General features: G+C 45.9%; 1 protein-coding gene across 2 annotated transcripts; it reads left to right on the forward strand.

Moving 5' to 3' along the window:
* Positions 1-888: 888 nt before the first annotated feature.
* CUNH19orf53 (chromosome unknown C19orf53 homolog) lies at positions 889-3,717 on the forward strand. Of its 2 annotated transcripts, none has more exons than XM_020995386.2 (3): positions 889-1,037; positions 2,240-2,295; positions 3,110-3,717. In XM_020995386.2, the coding sequence occupies exons 1-3, from the start codon at positions 941-943 to the stop codon at positions 3,245-3,247; spliced, it is 291 nt and encodes a 96-aa protein (XP_020851045.1). In that variant the 5' UTR covers positions 889-940; the 3' UTR covers positions 3,248-3,717. The 2 variants fall into 2 exon arrangements, with proteins under 2 accessions (XP_020851045.1, XP_020851046.1); XM_020995387.2 differs by having other exon boundaries at positions 1,026-1,117.
* Positions 3,718-17,917: the final 14,200 nt, after the last annotated feature.

The raw sequence follows: 17,917 nt of genomic DNA on the forward strand, positions 1-17,917 counted from the left end.
GCCTCAAGGCTAAAGGTTCCCCACCCCTGGTCTAGATCCTCTCGTTTCCCCCATCCCAGTCCATCTTGTAGAATATTTGTGGGCATACATGTCCTGTTTTCCCTATTGGACTGTATGCTTCCTGAAGGCAGATACTATATTTTTATCCTTGTCCTCAGCAAATCAATAAATCAACAAACATTATTAAGCACTTACTATATGCCAAAGCACTAGAAATACAAATATAAGCAGAAAGACCTTGCTTTTGAAGAGTTTGGATTCTCATGGTCTAAGGCAACAAACACATAAAAAGGACCTGCAAAGTAAAGGGAGTGGTGTGTGGAATTGTTTGCTTATGCCTGGGGGCATGATGAAGAAAGTCCAGACAGGAGCTCAAGGCACTGTGCTCCCCCTCTTTGTCCTCTTCCAAATTTAAAATGTTTTCTTATCATAAAACCCAAAGAATCCTCCTTTTTGCAGAAAGCATGAGGAGAACTCCACTCTCCTCCTGCATTCTACAGTGGCCGCCCCTGTACCCCTGAAACAGACTCCCTCCTCACAATCGACTTTTGAAATCCTTCTGAGCTGAACTGAGGATGCCCAAGTTTTTCAGCTGGATTTGGAGTCCCAGGATTCAAATGGGTTCAAATGCTAGATGTGATCTTAGCTCTATAGGCCTGCTTCCTCCTGTGTAAAATGGTGGAGTTGGACTTGACGACCTGTAAATTTCCTTCCCGCTCTAAAACTAGGATCCTATAATCCCATTGAACCCCGCCCCTCACCCTGCCTACTGTCCCTTTAAATCAGGCACCGGGAGCCCCGCTGTATCCCACCAGCCCTTGCGCGTGCTGCCCCGCTGTACGCTGTATCCCGTCATCCCTTGCGCGTGCCGGCCTCGCTATGGTATCCCGTCAGCCCTTGCGATTTCCGGGTTCTTTTTCTGCGGTAGGGCGGCTCAGACATGGTTCAGGGGAAGCAGAAGTTTCAGGCCCGGAGGCCGGCCAAGAAGGCATCAGCGGCGACCGCTTCTTCGGCCTGCCGGGGCCCGAAGAAAGGCGGTGAGGAGCGGGGCGAAGAGCCTGGCCATGCATGCGTGCGCTTGCCCGAGGCTCCCGGTGCCCCGTTCCCCCACGACCTCGTGGGTCCCCCCCGATTCCGTCCCCTCCCTCCTGTGTCCCCACAACCCCGTGCCTTCCTCCTCACTCCACCTCCTCCCCTTCCTCCCTGCAGTGCCCCCACATCCCCCCTGGGCCCCCTCCCCTCCTCCCCTTCTCCCTCCTGCGCGCCTTTCCCACGTTCTCGCCTTCCTCCTGTGCCCCTGATAGGGTGCTTGTGCTTGGACCCCAGTTTCTCCCTGGCCTCAGAAACACTATACTTGGCAGTTTCCCTCGTGCCTAAAGAACCTATTTCTGGCAGTAACTTAGAAGTGGGCCCAGTGAGGCAGACTCTCACTATTTCTCCCTGTTACAAGAACAAGCTGATCTCTATAGAATTTCCCTCGTCCTATCTTGTATCAACAAAATTATCACACACTGATTCCACAGTTATCGTCCAGAGGTCAAGTTATAGACATCAACTGCTGAAGCTATCTTGTCACAGACATAACAGACCGAAAATACACCCCTTAGGAACTCCCTCCCCGGTTTCCAATATTGAATGACATAGTTGTATGTTATCACCTAATTAACATACTTGGCACATAATCCACTACTTTTCCTATATAAGCTGTAGCATCATTCTGGTTAAGTTGCAGGTTCCTTAAGAATCCTTGCCTGCTGAAAAGCTTAACAAGTAAACTTTTGGCAACTTGACTTAAAGATTGCTTGAGTTTGTGAATTCGTTTCAGACAGTCCTGTCCTATGTTCTGGTCTTTGAGGGGTCAAAATCTCTCAGACCTCAACATCCCCCCCCCCACTTTCCCACGGTACTCCTGACCACATCCACTGACGTGTCCCCACTCCCTCTTGTGTCCCCACGTCTCTTCCCTTTTGTTCCCTCATAGCTCTTGGCCTCCTTCCCCCATCCTCTGCCCTCCTGTACCCCTTGTGTCCATGCTCTTGTGCCTTCACACTCTCTTGTCCTCCTTTCCCATGATCCCCCTCATTCCCATGCCCTCACACCCTCTTGTCCCTCCCCACCTCTCCTCACTCCATGCCCCTTGTTCCCCTTACCCCTTTCCCTTGCTACCATGCATCTGGTCTCCCTCCCCCACACTCCCCTTCTCAGACCTCTTCTCACTTCTGTGTTCCCCCCTCCCCAGGGCGAATCATAGCCCCCAAAAAGGCCCGGGTCATCCAGCAGCGGAAACTAAAGAAGGTGAGTGCCTGGGCTTTTCTCCACTTATGACTGCCCCTTGTCACACAAGGCTTGTGCCAGCTTCTCCCAGTATTGCTTCCTTCTTCAGGGCCACAGGTGTCTCTGGTGGCAAGTTCCTTTCCCATGCTGCAAAAATGCACCTTCCAGCGCTGGCCACCTCTATACAGGTTCACTCTGTCTTCCTGCTCCCCTCTAGAAGCCAGCATCTGACCCACATTGACACATTTACTTCCAGTCCCAGTGCTGACCATCCTTCTACCACACATTCCCTTTAGACCATGCCTTTAACTTTACTCCTATATCTCTGGAGCTTAGCATCACTTTCTTACTTTTCTCCAAGACTTTTCAGGTAGATCTCAGTGCTGACCCTGCTCCCACAACCTCCCCCCCCACCCCCAAATATACATACTCTGCATAGACTGTTCTCATTCTCCGGAGATCAGGAATGCCCAGTATCATTCTCTTACAGACACACACACACACACACACACACATTCACACTCTCTCACACACTCTCATACACTCCTCTGCTACCTCCCCACATAAATACAGGGAACCTTGATGCACAGATTTATGCTGTCAATTTAAACTGACAGAGGGCTTCTGGAAACTAAGAAAATTTACCCTCCTGCACAGGCCACTTGCTGTTACCCCGTTTTCTTGGTCCTTAATGTGTGTTTACTCTGCTTAAGCCAATATCTTTATCTTCGGTGGGAAGGGGGCAAGCAGGTTGGACTTGCAAGTTAGAGGCTGATTTCTCGTGATCCTCCTTATTGTTAATGCCGTCCTAAGTATCCTGCTTATTCCACCTCAGGACCTGGAGGTTGGTATCCGAAAGAAGATTGAACATGAGGTCATGATGAAAGCCAGCACCAGCTTGCCCAAGAAACTGGCCCTGCTGAAGGCCCCGGAGAAGGAGGCCAAGAAAAAGGAAAGTGGTGGCAAGAATTAGTCCTGACAGGAAGGAAGAGAAGAAAGGGGAAGTCCTTCATTCCAGACTTTGCTTGACTACTTGGCCCTGTGGCCTTGAATTCTCTGATGCCCTGGTATGTTTGTGGATAGATCTGTGGTGAGAACTTTATTAAGGGAGAAGAAATAGGCTTCTCTTCAGTCAGGGATAGCCCTGTTATCTGTCCTCTTTTTCACCACAACTTCTCAAGCCTCGGTTTGACCAAAATAGAGCATCTTCTGAAGGCTGCAGCTTCTCAGATCCCTGAAGACTACAGTGGGAAAGAGTAGGGGCCCTCTCGGGAGGAGAGAACACCTTCCTGGCTGTCAGGAGGCTGCTGATGTCTGCGGCAGCCCCAGGAGTCACTTCACTTCAGCCCACTTCTATCTTCTCATTTCTCCTTCCTTGTACCCTCCTTGAACCCCACATTCTCTGTCTAACTTAAAAGCAATAAAAAGGAAACAGCTGCTCCATACTGTGTACTTCTTTGGGCTTCTGTGGATGAGGTGGGGGGTCTTGCCTTCCTTCTCATGGCTGCATGGTGTTGGGGAGAGAGGCAGGACAAGGCAGTGGAAAGAACGTTGGACTTTGAGCCAGGAGCCCTGAGCTCCAGTGCTGGCTCTAACACCTTGTGATGGTGGGAAAGTCAGTGAACCTCTTAGAGCCTCAGTTTCACCCTGTATTCCCAGCCTGACATGATGGGGATTTATAAACCTTAAGACAATATAGAATGAAATTGCTGCTCTTCTCGGCTCAAGCGTCACTGGAGCTTACCAACACCTGGGGAGAGAAAGGAACTTTGTGGGAGAGAAGGGATATATGCATAGTATACACAGGCTGCTGTTTTCTCCAGAAGACTTGTGTGTTGTGCTACCTGGCTTCAGACTTAGAAATGGGATCCTGCCATTCCCTTGACTTGGTAGATTTTTTAGAGTCCTATTTCATCCATTTTCCCAGCCAGAGGAGACCTTTGAAAAGAGCTCTGGACCTTGCCTCTGGAGCCTGGGGTTCAGGCTGCCTGACCTATCTGTCTAGGTCTGATCTGGAGGGAATGAAGATCACCAGGTAGGAAGGAACCTATCTTGCCTTAAGGCATGGTATAGTGGTTCTGTGCTCATCTTTTCCTGAGACTTTTTTCTCCCCAATGTTTTGGTGCCCTTTCATCTCTTGGGGACCAAAAAAGGCCTTTTCCTGGTCTGGGAACAAGGAAAGGAAGCCTCGATTTGTATCTGAAATGATCATGGAAGGGTCAGGAATGGAATTTTTTTATCTACCATAGGGCTTTATACATGGTTGCAATTAGTAAATGGTTAAATCAAAGAGAGCCCTAGCTTCCAGGTGCAAGAAGTTGATAGATCTATTGTACTCCACACTAGTCTGTCAGACTGACCCATCTGGACTCTTCAGTTAAGACTTGGGTCTCACATTTTAAGAAGACTGTCCAGAGGAGGGCAACAAAGAGAAGGAAGGGTCTTTCGTCCATGCAACATGAGGTTTAGTTGAAGGATGTTTAATCTAGAAAAGAGAAGGTTCAGAGGGACACAGTATGGCTGTCTTCAAGTATTTGAAGGACTCTTATATGAAGGAAGAATTCATTTGGGCCCATAGGGAAGAACTAGGAGCAGTTGGATGGCAAAGGTTCCATTTTTTTTTATTTTGTTTGGGGGGGGTTGTTTCTGTTAAGTAGTAGGGTTAAGTGACTTGCCTGGGGTCACACAGCTAGTAAGTGCTATGTGTCTAAGGCCGGATTTGAACTCAGATCCTCCTGACTCCAAGGCCAGAGCTCTTTCCACTGTGCCACCTAGCTGCCCCACAAAGGGGCATGATGTTAGGGGTGCCCTCCTAACAGCTATCCAGGAGTGGAACAGGCTGCCTTAGGAGGCGGTAGACTCCCACTCATTGAAATCCTTCACGTAGAGGCTGTATAGCTATTTAGCAGGGTGTTCTGGTCGCCTTGACCACTTGTCATAGTGTTGTAGTATTAGATCGGATGGCTACTGAGCTCCCTTCCAACTGGAGGTTCTGTGCTTCGCTGAGCTGATTTGAAAGTTGTCTTCTTGCTTCTCACCAAGAAATTGAAGAGGATGGAAATGAAGGGCAGTTCTACATGAAGCCTAGGGAGAATCCATTTAGGCCTTACCAAGATATGCCATTGTAGAAGGGGAAATGCTAAGAGTAAGAGCAGTATCCTCCCTAGTCCGGCATTTCTGGCTCATACCTAATAATTGTGGTGTTTGGAAAATTCCTTGAACTCTTGTTTCTTCATGAGGAAATGGTCTCTATCAAGAGTTCTTAACTTTCTTTTTTTGTATTATGTGCCAGGGACTATGCTGAGTATTGGGGGTACAAAAACAAAATAAAGAAGGTCCCTGCCCTCAAGGAACTTCCAATCTAAAGGGATAAGACAGCGCACAAAAAGAAGCTGAAGGGGTAGGGGGGGAAGGGCCTGGCATAGGGGCAGGGGAAGAAAAACTGCTGAGCCCCTTCCTTAAATAGAGGAGCCCATGGCCTTGCCCTCTAGTCAGGGTTAATCAGAGGGGCAGGGGGCACTGATGAGACGTGAGTACCAGGCAGATTCATTCTTGTAGGATAATGGGGTTTCCCAATTAATGTTATTTTCAAAATTGTAGAATTTAAATGCATATAATACACAGGCTTATGAAGAAAGCCAGTTTATTGAATTATAGTTATCAAAATATTCAAAAATAAGGTCAGACTCCAGATTAAGAAACCCTGGTCCGTATGGTCTTTAAGGTCCCTTCCAGCTTTCAAGCCAATGATCTATGATCCTATGGCCTGGCTCTCCTAGGAATCACATTCCTCCACTACCTCTCTCCCCTCCTATTATAGTCCCTTTGTGGAAATTACAGTGGTTTACAAGCATCATATGTCATGCCACGTGTAAATCAGGGTCCTGTCATCTGCAGTCTCCTCCCTTCAGTAAACTAGGCCTTTGTGGAAAGGGTATTGGGCCCGTGTCAGCAGTTCCAGGAATGTCAGAATTAAGAGATTTGAGAGGGAAGAGGACATCTTGTCCTGCATAGTAGGACTGAAGAGAACTTTGTGTCATAGTAGAAATTGTTTGGAGTCAGATGGGCTGGCTGGGGTCATGTGCTAGCTCTGCTTCCAGGAGCATTAAGAGCCCACCAAGTCCAAAGCCGTATATAGGGACTGGTCAGATATGACAAAAGCAGCCTCCAAGGAATACATCGCAGAAACAGACAGCACTGATGTCTGGGGAGCAGTTTCTCCTAAGTGGCACCTGAGATGAACCTTAAAGAAAGCCAGGGGTGCTAAGAGCCTGACGTGAAGGAGCACATTCTGGGCTGGGGGACAGCCTGTGTGAAAGCAGGGAAGGGCAAGAAACTCCATGTAGGCCCATTTGGAACCTGGGGGATATAAAAGGGAGTAAGGTAGCCTGAAACTAAATTGTGGTGGATGAAGAGTTTTCATTTTATCCTCAAGGCATTAGGGAACCACTGAAGATTTTTTTAATTTTGAGGCAGTCGGGGTTAAGTGACTTGCCCAAGGTCACACTGCTAGTAAGTGTCTGAGGCTGAATTAGAACTCAGGTCCTCCTGATTCCACGGCCAGGGCTCTATCCACTACGCCACCTCGCTGCCCCTACCACTGAAAATTCTTGAGCCGAGAAGCGAGAAGGTCAGACTCATGCTTCAGTAACATGTGGGAGGAATAGAGAGTGGGAAGAAATAGATTTACTGGTTGTGTGACCATAGTCGGCAAATATTTACCCGTGCCTGTTATGTGTCAGGCACTGTGCTAAGTGCTGGGTATCCAAAGAAGGCAGTAAGACAATCCCTGCTGTCAAGGAGCTCACAATCTCGGGAAGACAACATGTAAACAAGCTATAAGCAGGATAAACTGGAGACCATCTCAGAGAGAAGGCACTAGAATAAAGGGGAGTATGGGAAGGCTTCCTTGTGGAATATGGGATTTTAGCTGGGACCTAGAAAGGAGCCAGGAGGTAGAGATGGTGAAGGGGGGACAGCAAGAGAAGATACTTGGAGCCAGAAGATGGAGTGTCTTGTTTGAGGAGCAGCCAGAGGAGGCCCATGTCACTGGGTCACCCTGGAGCAAGACAGGAAAGGTTGGAGGCTATTATTCATTGAAGAAATGGGATCCCTGTCTCCCTTTCCCTTCTGAATCCATACTGACTTCCTTCCCATGATGCAGAAGGAGCTTTTGAAAGGACTGTGAGATTTCCTGCAGGAGGGAAGAACTCAGTGCCTGTTTTCAAGGGCTTGGAGAAGGCCTGATGATTATATAGCTCCATGGATTCCCAAGCTGGTCGGCTGATCCCAAAGAGTAATGATGAATCGGTCCATGTAGTATGTTGAGTTAGAGCACTGGAAGAAACCTGAGTTCAAATCCCAGCTCTGATACTACTGGTAATAACCTTGAGGAAGTAATTTAAACTTCTCTGGGCCTCAGTTTCTTCAGTTGTAAAATGGAGATGACAGTACTCATAGTTATGCTAAGAAGAACTCCATATAAATGTCAGTGATTTATTATTGAGGGAGTTCCCAAAGGATCTATTGAACATTTTTCTTAATGACTAGGATGAAGACGTAGATTGCATGCTTATTATATTTCGAGATGACACAGCTGGTAAGGGCTAGTCTACCTCTTAGATGAGTCAGGCCATTAATAGATCCCAACAGGCCAGGTCAATATGGACAAACAACCTCACACACAGGTTCAATAAATGAACTGCATAGGTACAGGATGAGGGAAATGGGACTAGATAAAGTTCATTTGAAAGAGACCAGGAGGTGTTAGTGGACCACAAGTTCGACATGCATCATTGATATGTTGTGACAGCCAAAAAAACCCGTCTCCAATTTAGTGTTTGCTGTGTGCCAGACTTGGTGTCTAGTACTTGAAGTGACAGTACTGTTGTCCTCTGACTTAGTGAGACTACCTAAATCACCGAATCTCAGGTTTGGAAGGGATACTCCCATCTCCCAACTCCAGGCGTTTTCCCTGGCTGTCTGGAATTCTCTCTTTCCTCATCTCTGCCTCCTGGCTTCATTCAGATCCCAGCTAAAATCCTATCCTCTACAAGAAGCGTTTCCTGACACACACCCCCCTCCTTGATTCTAGTGCCTTCCCTTGATGAATCATCTCCAACTTTTCTTGTATAGAGTTTGGACATAGTTGTCTGCATGTTGTGTCTTCCATTACAATGTAAGTTCCTTGAGAGCAGGGACTTTCTTGCCTTTCTTTGTATTCCCAGTGCTTAGTTATTGTGTCTTACACATGCTGAGCACCTAATAAAATGTTTTTGGATTGACTGATCAACCTCCCCAGCCACCTAGACCAATACGTTCTTAAACAAGAAACCTTTCTCTCCACCACCTGAAAAGTGGCCGTGCATTCTTTTCTGAAGACCTCCAGGGAGGGAAATCTACATTTCAGGTGACATACTCCACATTCAGATAGCTCTGATCGTTAAGAATTGTTTCTTTACTTCAACCCTGCATCTTCTGCTTTGAAGCTTCCTCCCCTTGCTCCTTGGGGTACGTGCTGGGGGGCCAGCAGAACAAGTCTAATCCCTTGGAAACAGCAGCCTCTGCTGAGGTCCTTTGAGAAAGCACTCAGTGTTCCCCTTGAATCTTTTCTTCACGCTAGCCATTCCCCTGCCGTATGAGGATTCCTGAAGGAACTGGTCTCAAGGTCCTTCACTGTCCTGATTACTCTCCTCTACGTGTTCTGTAGCTTATTCTTAAAATACAGTGCCCAGACCTGGTCACAGTACTCCATTTGTGCTCTGGCCACAGCAGGCTTCCAAGGACTGTCATCCCCTTGGTATTGGAAATTTGTCTTCTTGGTGCAACTTAGTTGTTAATAACCCAGAGAGCTGGAGGGGACCTCAGAAGTTCATCTTAATTTTTCTTGCCTGACATCATTCTACTGGCATATAGAGCTTGTGGTCTCCCATAGGACCCCAGCCCTTTTTTTTTTTTATCTCAGACTGCTATCTCCCCCATCATATATTTGTGAAGGTGATTTTTTTGAACCAAGTGTAAGAATAGATGTTCATCCTTATAAAATTTCACCTTGTCAGATTTAACCCAATGTTCTAGCCTATCCAGAGCTTCTTGAATTCCAATTGTCATCTAGTATAACTATGCCCTCTTCCTTTCTGTCGTCTACCAGTTTAATAAGCATGCCACCCCGGGGCAGCTAGGTGGCGCAGTGGATAGAGCACCGGGCCCAGAGTTAGGAGGACCTGAGTTCAAAGCCAGCCTCAGACACATAACACTCGCTAGCTGTGAGACCCTGGGAAAGTCACTTAACCCCAATTGCCTCACCAAAACAAAAAAAGAGTGATAGCTTTGTTGGGGCAGCTAAGTGGTGCAGTGGATAGAGCACCAGCCTTGGAGTCAGAAGGGCCTGAGTTCAAATGTGACCTCAGACACTTACTAGCTTGTGACCCTGGACAAGTCACTTAACCCTAATTGCCTAAAAAAATAATAATATTAATAATAAGCATACCACCCATGGCTTTATCCAAATCACTGAAGATTAAAAAAAAAAAAAGTTAAACAGCAAAGGGCCAAGCCCAATTCCCTGGAGCACTTCTACTAGTGACCTCTTTCCAAGTTGACATCAACCTATTAATGACTCCTCTATGAATCTGGTCATTAAGCCAATTTTGAATCCATCTAACTGGTACTGTATATATCATTTCACCCAGCTCTCTTTCCCACAGAGACAGTACGTAAGACTGGGCCTAGTGCTTTGTTAAAATCCAGGTAAGCTAGGCTATCTACTGTGTTACCCTGCTCTGGTAACCCATTCAAAAGAGATGAACTGTTCTAGAAGTCACCCTGGTTCTCTATGATCACCTATTTTTTTTCTAGATGTTTAGGAACTATCTATTTCTTTTATAAGACACAGCAGAATTTTGCCAGCAAAGTCAAACTCATTGATAATATGGTTTGTAGTCCGTATTCCCTTCCCATTTTGAATCAGAACATCTGCCCTTCTCTAAACCTTTTCCATTCTCCATGGTCTTTCAGAGATGAGGGTGTAGAATAGATCTAAGTGGGGAGAGACTTGAGGTCAGAAGACTAATGAGAAAGCTTGCTACAGTAATCTAGGTAAGAAGTGATAATAAGGGCCTGAACTAAGGTAGTAGTTGAGTGGAGAGAAGGGGTCAGAGAGGAGAGATTTTGTGGAGGTAGGAACAGCAAGATTTGGTAGCTGATTCGATACATGGGGTGAGGAATCAAGGATAATGCCAAATTTAAAAAACCTGGGAGACTGGAAGAAGGGTGATGCCTTTGCTAGAAATGCAGATATGAAAGACAGGTGGGTTTGGAGGGGAGGGGTGGGAAATAACATGAGTTGTTTTGGATTTGTTGTGTTTGACATGTCTCTGGCTTGTCTACTTTTGAAATATTCATCCAAATTTGATGTGGGACTGAAAATCGAGAGAGCCTTGGGGTTGGATGTATAAATCTTTGAGTCATCTGAATAGAGATGATAATTAAACCCTTGGGAATTGATGAGGTCACCACAGGAGAAATCATAGAGAGAGTATAGATTAGGACCCCAGGACAGAACTTTGGGGAACAGCTACAGTTATGATGTGGCATGAGGCCAATGAAGGAGACAAGAGGAAGGAGAACCAGGAGAGTGGAATGTTACGGAAACCTAGTATTCAGAACAACAGGGTGGTCTGCCGACAGTACATACAGTCAATCTGTTAGTCATTTTTATTTGGTCTTTTCCAGATTAAGTATTTTTTTTTTCTTGGCAGAGAAAACAAGTAAGATAAGACCTGGGCAATTCTTTCTTCTTTTCATTTTCTGTTATCCTCCCATCCATTGTAAGTCATGGTCCTAACCCTTCTTTGATCCTCCTCTTTCTTACAATATAGCCCCTCACCCAATACCTTTGATAGTCTTTAGGTTTCCTCAGCTCAACTCATTTTGAGGTTTAGAACCCCTGATGGGGCAGCTAGGTGGCACAGTGGATAAAGCTCTAGTCTTGGAGTCAGGAGGACCTGAGTTCAAATGTGACCTCAGATACTTAACACTTACTAGCTGTATGACCCTGGGCAAGTCATTACTTGACACTTACTAGCTGTGTGACCCTGGGCAAGTCACTTAACCCCAATCGCCTAAAAAAAAAAATTAAAAAAAGAACCCCTGATGAAGAGGATTTTGCCACACTTTTGTATTCGGTTTCTGTTGTCTACCCTCATCTTCAAAAAAGGGTCTTTTAAAATTTAATTTGGGTTAATGAGTTCTTATATATCCATATCAGTCTCTTTGGGCTACTTTTATTCCTCATTCAAATTGTTTCTCCTTATATCTTCAAATTGAATCCTTAAATTTAAATTAAATCCTTTAAATTGAATCCTTCTGAGCTTTCCAACCATCTTGGACTAACTTCCCCTGTAGACCCATACAATACATGATCCTGCCTATCCTTTCTCTGAACACTTTGGAATCTCTTCTCCCAAAAATGAGCATGCTTTCCTCTCTGCCATCAAAAATTCTAAGATAGAATAGTGACTTCCCATCACATACACCCCAGCGACCAGCTCTCTTTTGGTGTTGAGAATCTGGGTCGGAATAGAAGCTTCCCTTGGTGGTGCCTTCATCTTTTAAAAGATGAAAGTATCATTAAGTCAAGAAATTATTAGCTGCTCCTCCTTGGGCAGAAAGAGAAGCCTCAGCAGAGTCTAAGTGCCCTATGTCATGTATAGCATCCCTCTGCCAGGTTGGTGATGTTTGCTGAAGTCATCACTTCCTTTTTTTTGTACGGGTGACCTGTGGTATATTCTCTGACCACAATAATACTTCTGTTTCAGCCTCCAGTGACTTTTTATTTTCCCTATTTAATATTTGACTCTTGCTTTTTTCAAAAAACCATTTTCTTTTCAAGCAAAGTAAACCAACAAATTGTTTGTGTCTAGCACTTAAGCCTCATTCCACACTTAGTCCACCCCGTTTTTTTAGAAGGAATACTTGAGCATCACTTCTCTGGAGGCATGACTGATAAGAATTCTGAAGTCTTTCACTGTTGTTTATATCATTGTAGTCATCATATAAATTGCCCTCCTGATTATGGTTACTTTGCCTCAGTTTATACTCATCTTCCCAAGTGCCTCTGAATCTTTCATATTTCTCATTTCTTTTGGCACAATAATATTCCATTGCATTCATGTACCATAATTGGTTAGCCATTCTTCAATCAACACCCACTTTTCTTCCAGTTCTTTTCGAGTACAAAAAGGGCTACTGTAACTTTATAACATAATATTTTACATTTTCCCCAATTACATATTAAAATGATTTTAAAACTTTTTTTTATAAGTTTTGAGTTCTAAATTCTATCCTTCCCTCCCTCCTGTCACCACTCCCTGAGCAGTATGAAATCATATAAAATATTTTCATGCTGCTACTATAACTTTTTATATGGACTGGATCTTGTCTACATTGATCTTCGTCCTAATTCCCCTCCACTATAGTTCCACATTCTGATTGCTGGATTTCCACCCATAAACATATCTTAATTTGCAATGCTACTTTATTCTAAAGCGTTGCACTCAATTTGGAGTGGCACCTTTGAGGAAGGGATAGTCACACAGGGGAGGATTATCAGGACAGGGAGGGAACTAGAAACCACCTGAGAAGACCAGATGTGGCACAGGGGAGCCTCAGCTCCTCATCTATAAAATCCCTGGGGTTAGGCTTGATGATCTCAAAGGTTCTTTCAGTTCTGAATGATATCGCAGAATCTTAAAGTTGGAAAGGACCTCAGAGGCGGTCTCTGAGAGGTATGGGCCCAACCCAAATCTGACCAAGAATCCTTTCTGCACCATCAAGTTTCCCTTTTGGCTCAAAGACTTCTAGTAATGGAAACCTACCCCATCTAGTGCTGAGGTGACCTCTGCCATTTTAGTTTTTTCCTTACATCAAGCTAAAAACCACCTCTATGCACTGAACCCTATGAAATGGGTATCCCCTTTGTACTAATTGAGAAACTGAACGTCCCATCAGCATCTCAAATTTAGACTGTCCAAAACAGAACTCACCTTGCTCCCTTCCTCACAAAGCCCCATCTCCCCACTTCCCTCTGCTGAGGACACCTCGGCTAATCACCTTCTCGCCTCTCTCCCCCTCACCCCTCCAGCCAGTCTCTTTTCTCATACATCTCTCACATCCATCTTCATTTCTCTGTAGTCACAGAGCTACAGCCATAAATAGTTCAGGTGCTAATAACCTCTTCCCTGGACTATTTTATTAGCCTACTAATTGGTCTCCCTTCTTCCACTCTCTCCCCTTTGAATCTGTCCTTTGAACGACTGCCAGAATAACCTTCCTAAGGCACACGCCTGACCGTGTTACCCCCCTCCTCAAAAACCTCCCGAGATTCCTGGTTGTCTCTAAAATAGAATAAAAAAAGGAAGAAAAGAAAAAGAAAAAAATGGAGTAAAATAAAAACATCCTGGTGTTCAAGCACTAGGGCAATCTTATTCCTCAGCTGCCTTCCCAGACTCTTTTCATATTATTCCCCTTCACACACTTTAACATTTCAGTCCAGCTGGATTACTGGCTGTTTCCCAGACCATCATTCCATTCCTCCTGTCCTAGGAATGGTCCCCATCGTCCTCCAGGCCATCCAGAGTCTTAATGCTCAGCTCAGCCACATCCTCCCCTGAGTTTTCCCTAATTCCTCTTCCCTTCACTACCCCCCCCCTTTGTTATTACTCTCCCTCCTCAGATGACTTTGTGCTGAAAAAATACATTATGTCATAGCCTCTCTTTGAGGCAGTAATTGTTGCTGCTTTGGTCTTTATAGCCCAAGCACCCTAGCCTAGTGCCTTGCACTCAGAGGGTGTTCAGTGAATGTTTGAGTTGAACTGATGAGGAAACAGGCTCACCCAGGGTCATATGGTAAGTGGTGGAGCAGAGACCCTGACCCAGCTCTCTAGACTCCAAATCCCAGTGCTCGTTTACTATCCTGGCTGACTCGGCACATTGAAGACAAAACACTGGGGAGAAGACCTCTCAGTGCAAACAGCTGGGGGTGGTGAAACCCATCTGCAAGGGGGAGGGGGAGTGTGGTGGCGTTCAGCTTCCCAGCTGCCCTTGCACCTGCTTTGGCCATTGCTTGAGAGGCGGAGAGCTGATCAGCTGTCAGAATTTCCGCCTATCTGACCAGATGTGCTGAGATTTATTTCCTGGAAAGCCGGGGGGAAAAATGTATCTGGTTCCTAGGCCCTAAGTGAGTTTGTCTCACTATAGCAGGGCGAGTGCTGCTGCCACCATCTTGTATAATCTTAGGCAAATCCCTTTGTATAAAATGTGGGGTGTGATTGGGTGGTCTCTAAGGGTTTCCCGGCTTTGATGCTCTATGGCCTGAATGCTTTTCATTCTTAAGGGGCTCCCTTTTTAGAGGAGTCCCTTCCAGAGAAAAAGGCCAGAGTATCAGTTGCCAGCAGGGGGCGAATCCCATCTTTGAGAAACCTGGGCTGCATGATTCAGGAAATCTAAGGAATTAGAGTCAGAAGGAAGCACCAGGTTTTCTAGAGTTCTCGGTGTCTCTAGTCCAACTGGTGCCTGGAAATGAACCCAAGAACGGCATACCTGACGAGCAGTCATCGGACCTCTGCATGAAATCTGCTCCCAGGCCTGGGGCTGTCTCTGCCTGACTGTCCCCTATGGTGGCCCAGACCCAGTGCCAGTAAAGAACTTGCTTTGGCCCTTGAGCAGCTCCAGGGCTTTCAGATGCTTTGACTGACAACTAGGGTTGGGCCTAGAGAGTCATCACCAGTGCTTCCCAGGGGGTTTCCCGGAAAGGAGTGCCAGGGCCACTCCAAGTCATCTCACTGGACAAGTTTTCCCATCTGAGTTAACAACACCCTTACTCAGTTCCATTCCACCAACATTTATTAAGCACCTGCTGTGTGCTAGATCCTGGGGAAACAAAAATAACAGTGCCCAACGTCTAGGCCCTTTGTTCTGTTGGAGGATACAGCATTTGCACAGTTAAGTAGAGACAAAAATAATTTGAGGAGAGGAAAAACACTGATGAGATTAGAAGTGACTTTCAGAAGGTGACTCCTGAGCTCTTTGAAGGAAACTAAGTGACCAGGGAGTACCTTCTTGGCCAGGGGGAGAGAGAGAGAGAGAGACAGAGAGACAGAGACACTACAAAGGCCTAGGCACTGGAGATGGAATGTGAAATTCAGAAATTAGCTGGCCATCCAGTTTACCTGGAATGTCAAGTGTATGAAGCAGAGTAATGTGAAATGTTTGGAGAAGTAAGTGGAAGCCTGGCTGCTGAGGGGGCTTTCAATGTCATGCCTAGGAGTTTGTGTTTTATCCTAGAGACAGTTAAAGAGCCACTGGAGATTTCTGAGTGGGGTCAGGCTTATACGTTAGGATTCATTATTGATTTGGCAGCTGTGGGGAGGGAAATGTTTGCAATTAGGAGGCAATTGCAGCAGTCAGGGATGATCAAAGATTTAGACCTGCAAGGGACTTTGGAAGCCATCTGGGACAGCATCCTCCTTTTACAGATGGGGAAACAGAGGCATAGAAAGGTTAAATGACTTGCCTGGGTCACTCAGCTGAAGTCAGAATCTGAACCAAGACCTTATTGATTCCACGTGAAACACTGCAATCTCACCTTACAAGGTGATGAGGCTAGTGACCACGTAAGTAAAAAAAATAGGGTTTTGAGAGAGGTTGTGGACGTAGAATTGACAGAAGCTGTCAAGGGATAGGATATGGGGTGGGAGGGGGCTGGGGAGATGGAAAAGTCAAGGATGACTGTTTGGAGAGGGGGAATTGGGAAAACAAGTGGAGCAACCCTGTCTCTCCCCTGCTCTGATAGATATCATAGGGTTTTGGTTTTGGTTTGGTTTTTTTTTTGCCTGGGACAAAGAATAGTAGGATTCAAATGCAGCCCATTCTTCCCGAGGGAAGATTATTCTCTGGTGTTTAAAACTGGCCCTGAGAGAAGAGTTCCTGGCCAAGCCATTTCCTTTCTCTCCATCTTTTCCCCTTTCTGTCTGGAATGCCCAGTTTTCCTGGCAAAGCAGCAAGATGTCGCTAATGAAACTGTGTTTAAAAACAAAACAAATAACAACAACAACAAACCCTTTGAAATCTTGAAATGAAAGGCCTGAAACAGGAGGACTTGTAGCAAGGTTTTGCCATGGTGCCTCAGAACCAGGAAGTGAAACTGACCCGGCTGGTTTCCTGAGGTCTCAGTGTGAGTAAAACAGAGTAAACAATGCTGGGAGGGGGACACTGGAAGTCCTCAGGAGGAGGCCGGAGTTTGGGGCATGAGGGGAAGTGGCAAAGATAGGGGAGATCCTTTTTATGTCTTAAATGTGTGAATCTAGATCAGTTGGAGGGTGTCACCCTTTCCTAGTGGATACAGAAAAACACATCTGTTTGGGGTCAGGATCACAGAATGCCGAGACAGTGAGATCAGAGGAGTCAGGAATAAATGTGGCTTCCATTCCCCTGAAGTTGCTGCACATGCTGGGCCATGGGGGGAAGGGGAAATCTGCCTTCCACATAGTGGCTTCGTGAAAGAAAGAAAGAAAGAAAGAAAGAAAGAAAGAAAGAAAGAAAGAAAGAAAGAAGAAAGAAAGAAAGAAAGAAAGAAAGAAAGAAAAAAGAAGAAAGAAAGAAAGAAAAAAGAAAGAAAGAAAGAAAGAAAGAAAGAAAGAAAGAAAGAAAGAAAGAAAGAAAGAAAGAAAGAAAAAAATGCCATTTGCTGTTTCAGGTACTGGTTTGAATTTGACCTAGCAACTTAGGCCTTCTCTTGTTAACCCATACTCAGGCACATCTTATCACACAGGCTTTCTGTTGCTCTCTGATCCCCTATCTATTTGGGGACTCTCTGGCCTTTTAACTGAATCCTCGAGGCAGCCCCTTCTCACCCTTTTGTGTGTATGTGTAACCAAACAGGATGTCTGGATTGGGATTGGTGGGGGTGGGCACTGACCGTGAAAGTAAAGGGCCTTGATGCTGTCCTTTCAATGGGTGAGTGAGCAGAAATGGAAATCCTCAGAGCGGTGAGAAACCTTCTACTGTAGGGGGAGGGGAGGGGACTGGTGCACAAAGGAGTCTCCCTTTGGAGGGAAATGTTGAGGGTTTTGTTGCTTGGATGGGAGAATAAAGGGAGAAGGAGGACGAAGGTCTGGAAGTCCTGGCTGAGACCCTGAATTTCCCTGAGCCTCAGTTTTCTCATCTGTAAAACAAGAGTTTGGAACAGTGGATTCAAATCTGTGATTCTGGGATGCTAAACCCCAAGGATGAATCGAAAATGTGCTGTGAGGGGAGAGAGCTTTGAATAAATCAAGAACCAGCAGCTAATAGTGAACGTGTTTTTCGTGTGTGTGTGTGTGTGTGTGTGTGTGTGTGTGTGTGTGTGTCTTCCCTGTTGACCGGAAGCGACTCTACAATAAACAAAGCCGGGTTGTAGGCTCTGCCCGGCAGGGTTGCCCTACACCCACATAACCTAGTTCCAGGTGTGAACTCCGCAGCGGGTCAGCCCAGCCTTAGCCCAGTGTCTGCTTGGGGGGGGAGGGGGGTGTGGGGAGGTGGATGGAAGAAGAGGTAGTGGGGGAGGGGGGCGGAATGTTGTGAATGAACCCGTAGCCCGCCCCGC

Source organism: Phascolarctos cinereus, unplaced genomic scaffold (genome assembly GCF_003287225.1).
Source record: "Phascolarctos cinereus isolate Bilbo 61053 unplaced genomic scaffold, phaCin_HiC Scaffold_4;HRSCAF=312, whole genome shotgun sequence".
Classification (NCBI taxonomy): Eukaryota; Metazoa; Chordata; class Mammalia; order Diprotodontia; family Phascolarctidae; genus Phascolarctos; species Phascolarctos cinereus.

Coding starts and splice junctions, on each gene's coding strand:
- CUNH19orf53 (XM_020995386.2), top strand. CDS start 941: ATGGTTCAGGGGAAGCAGAAGTTTCAGGCCCGGAGGCCGGCCAAGAAG. Junction 1,038..2,239: donor CCGGGGCCCGAAGAAAGGCG/GTGAGGAGCGGG, acceptor CCCCCTCCCCAG/GGCGAATCATAGCCCCCAAA. Junction 2,296..3,109: donor AGCAGCGGAAACTAAAGAAG/GTGAGTGCCTGG, acceptor ATTCCACCTCAG/GACCTGGAGGTTGGTATCCG.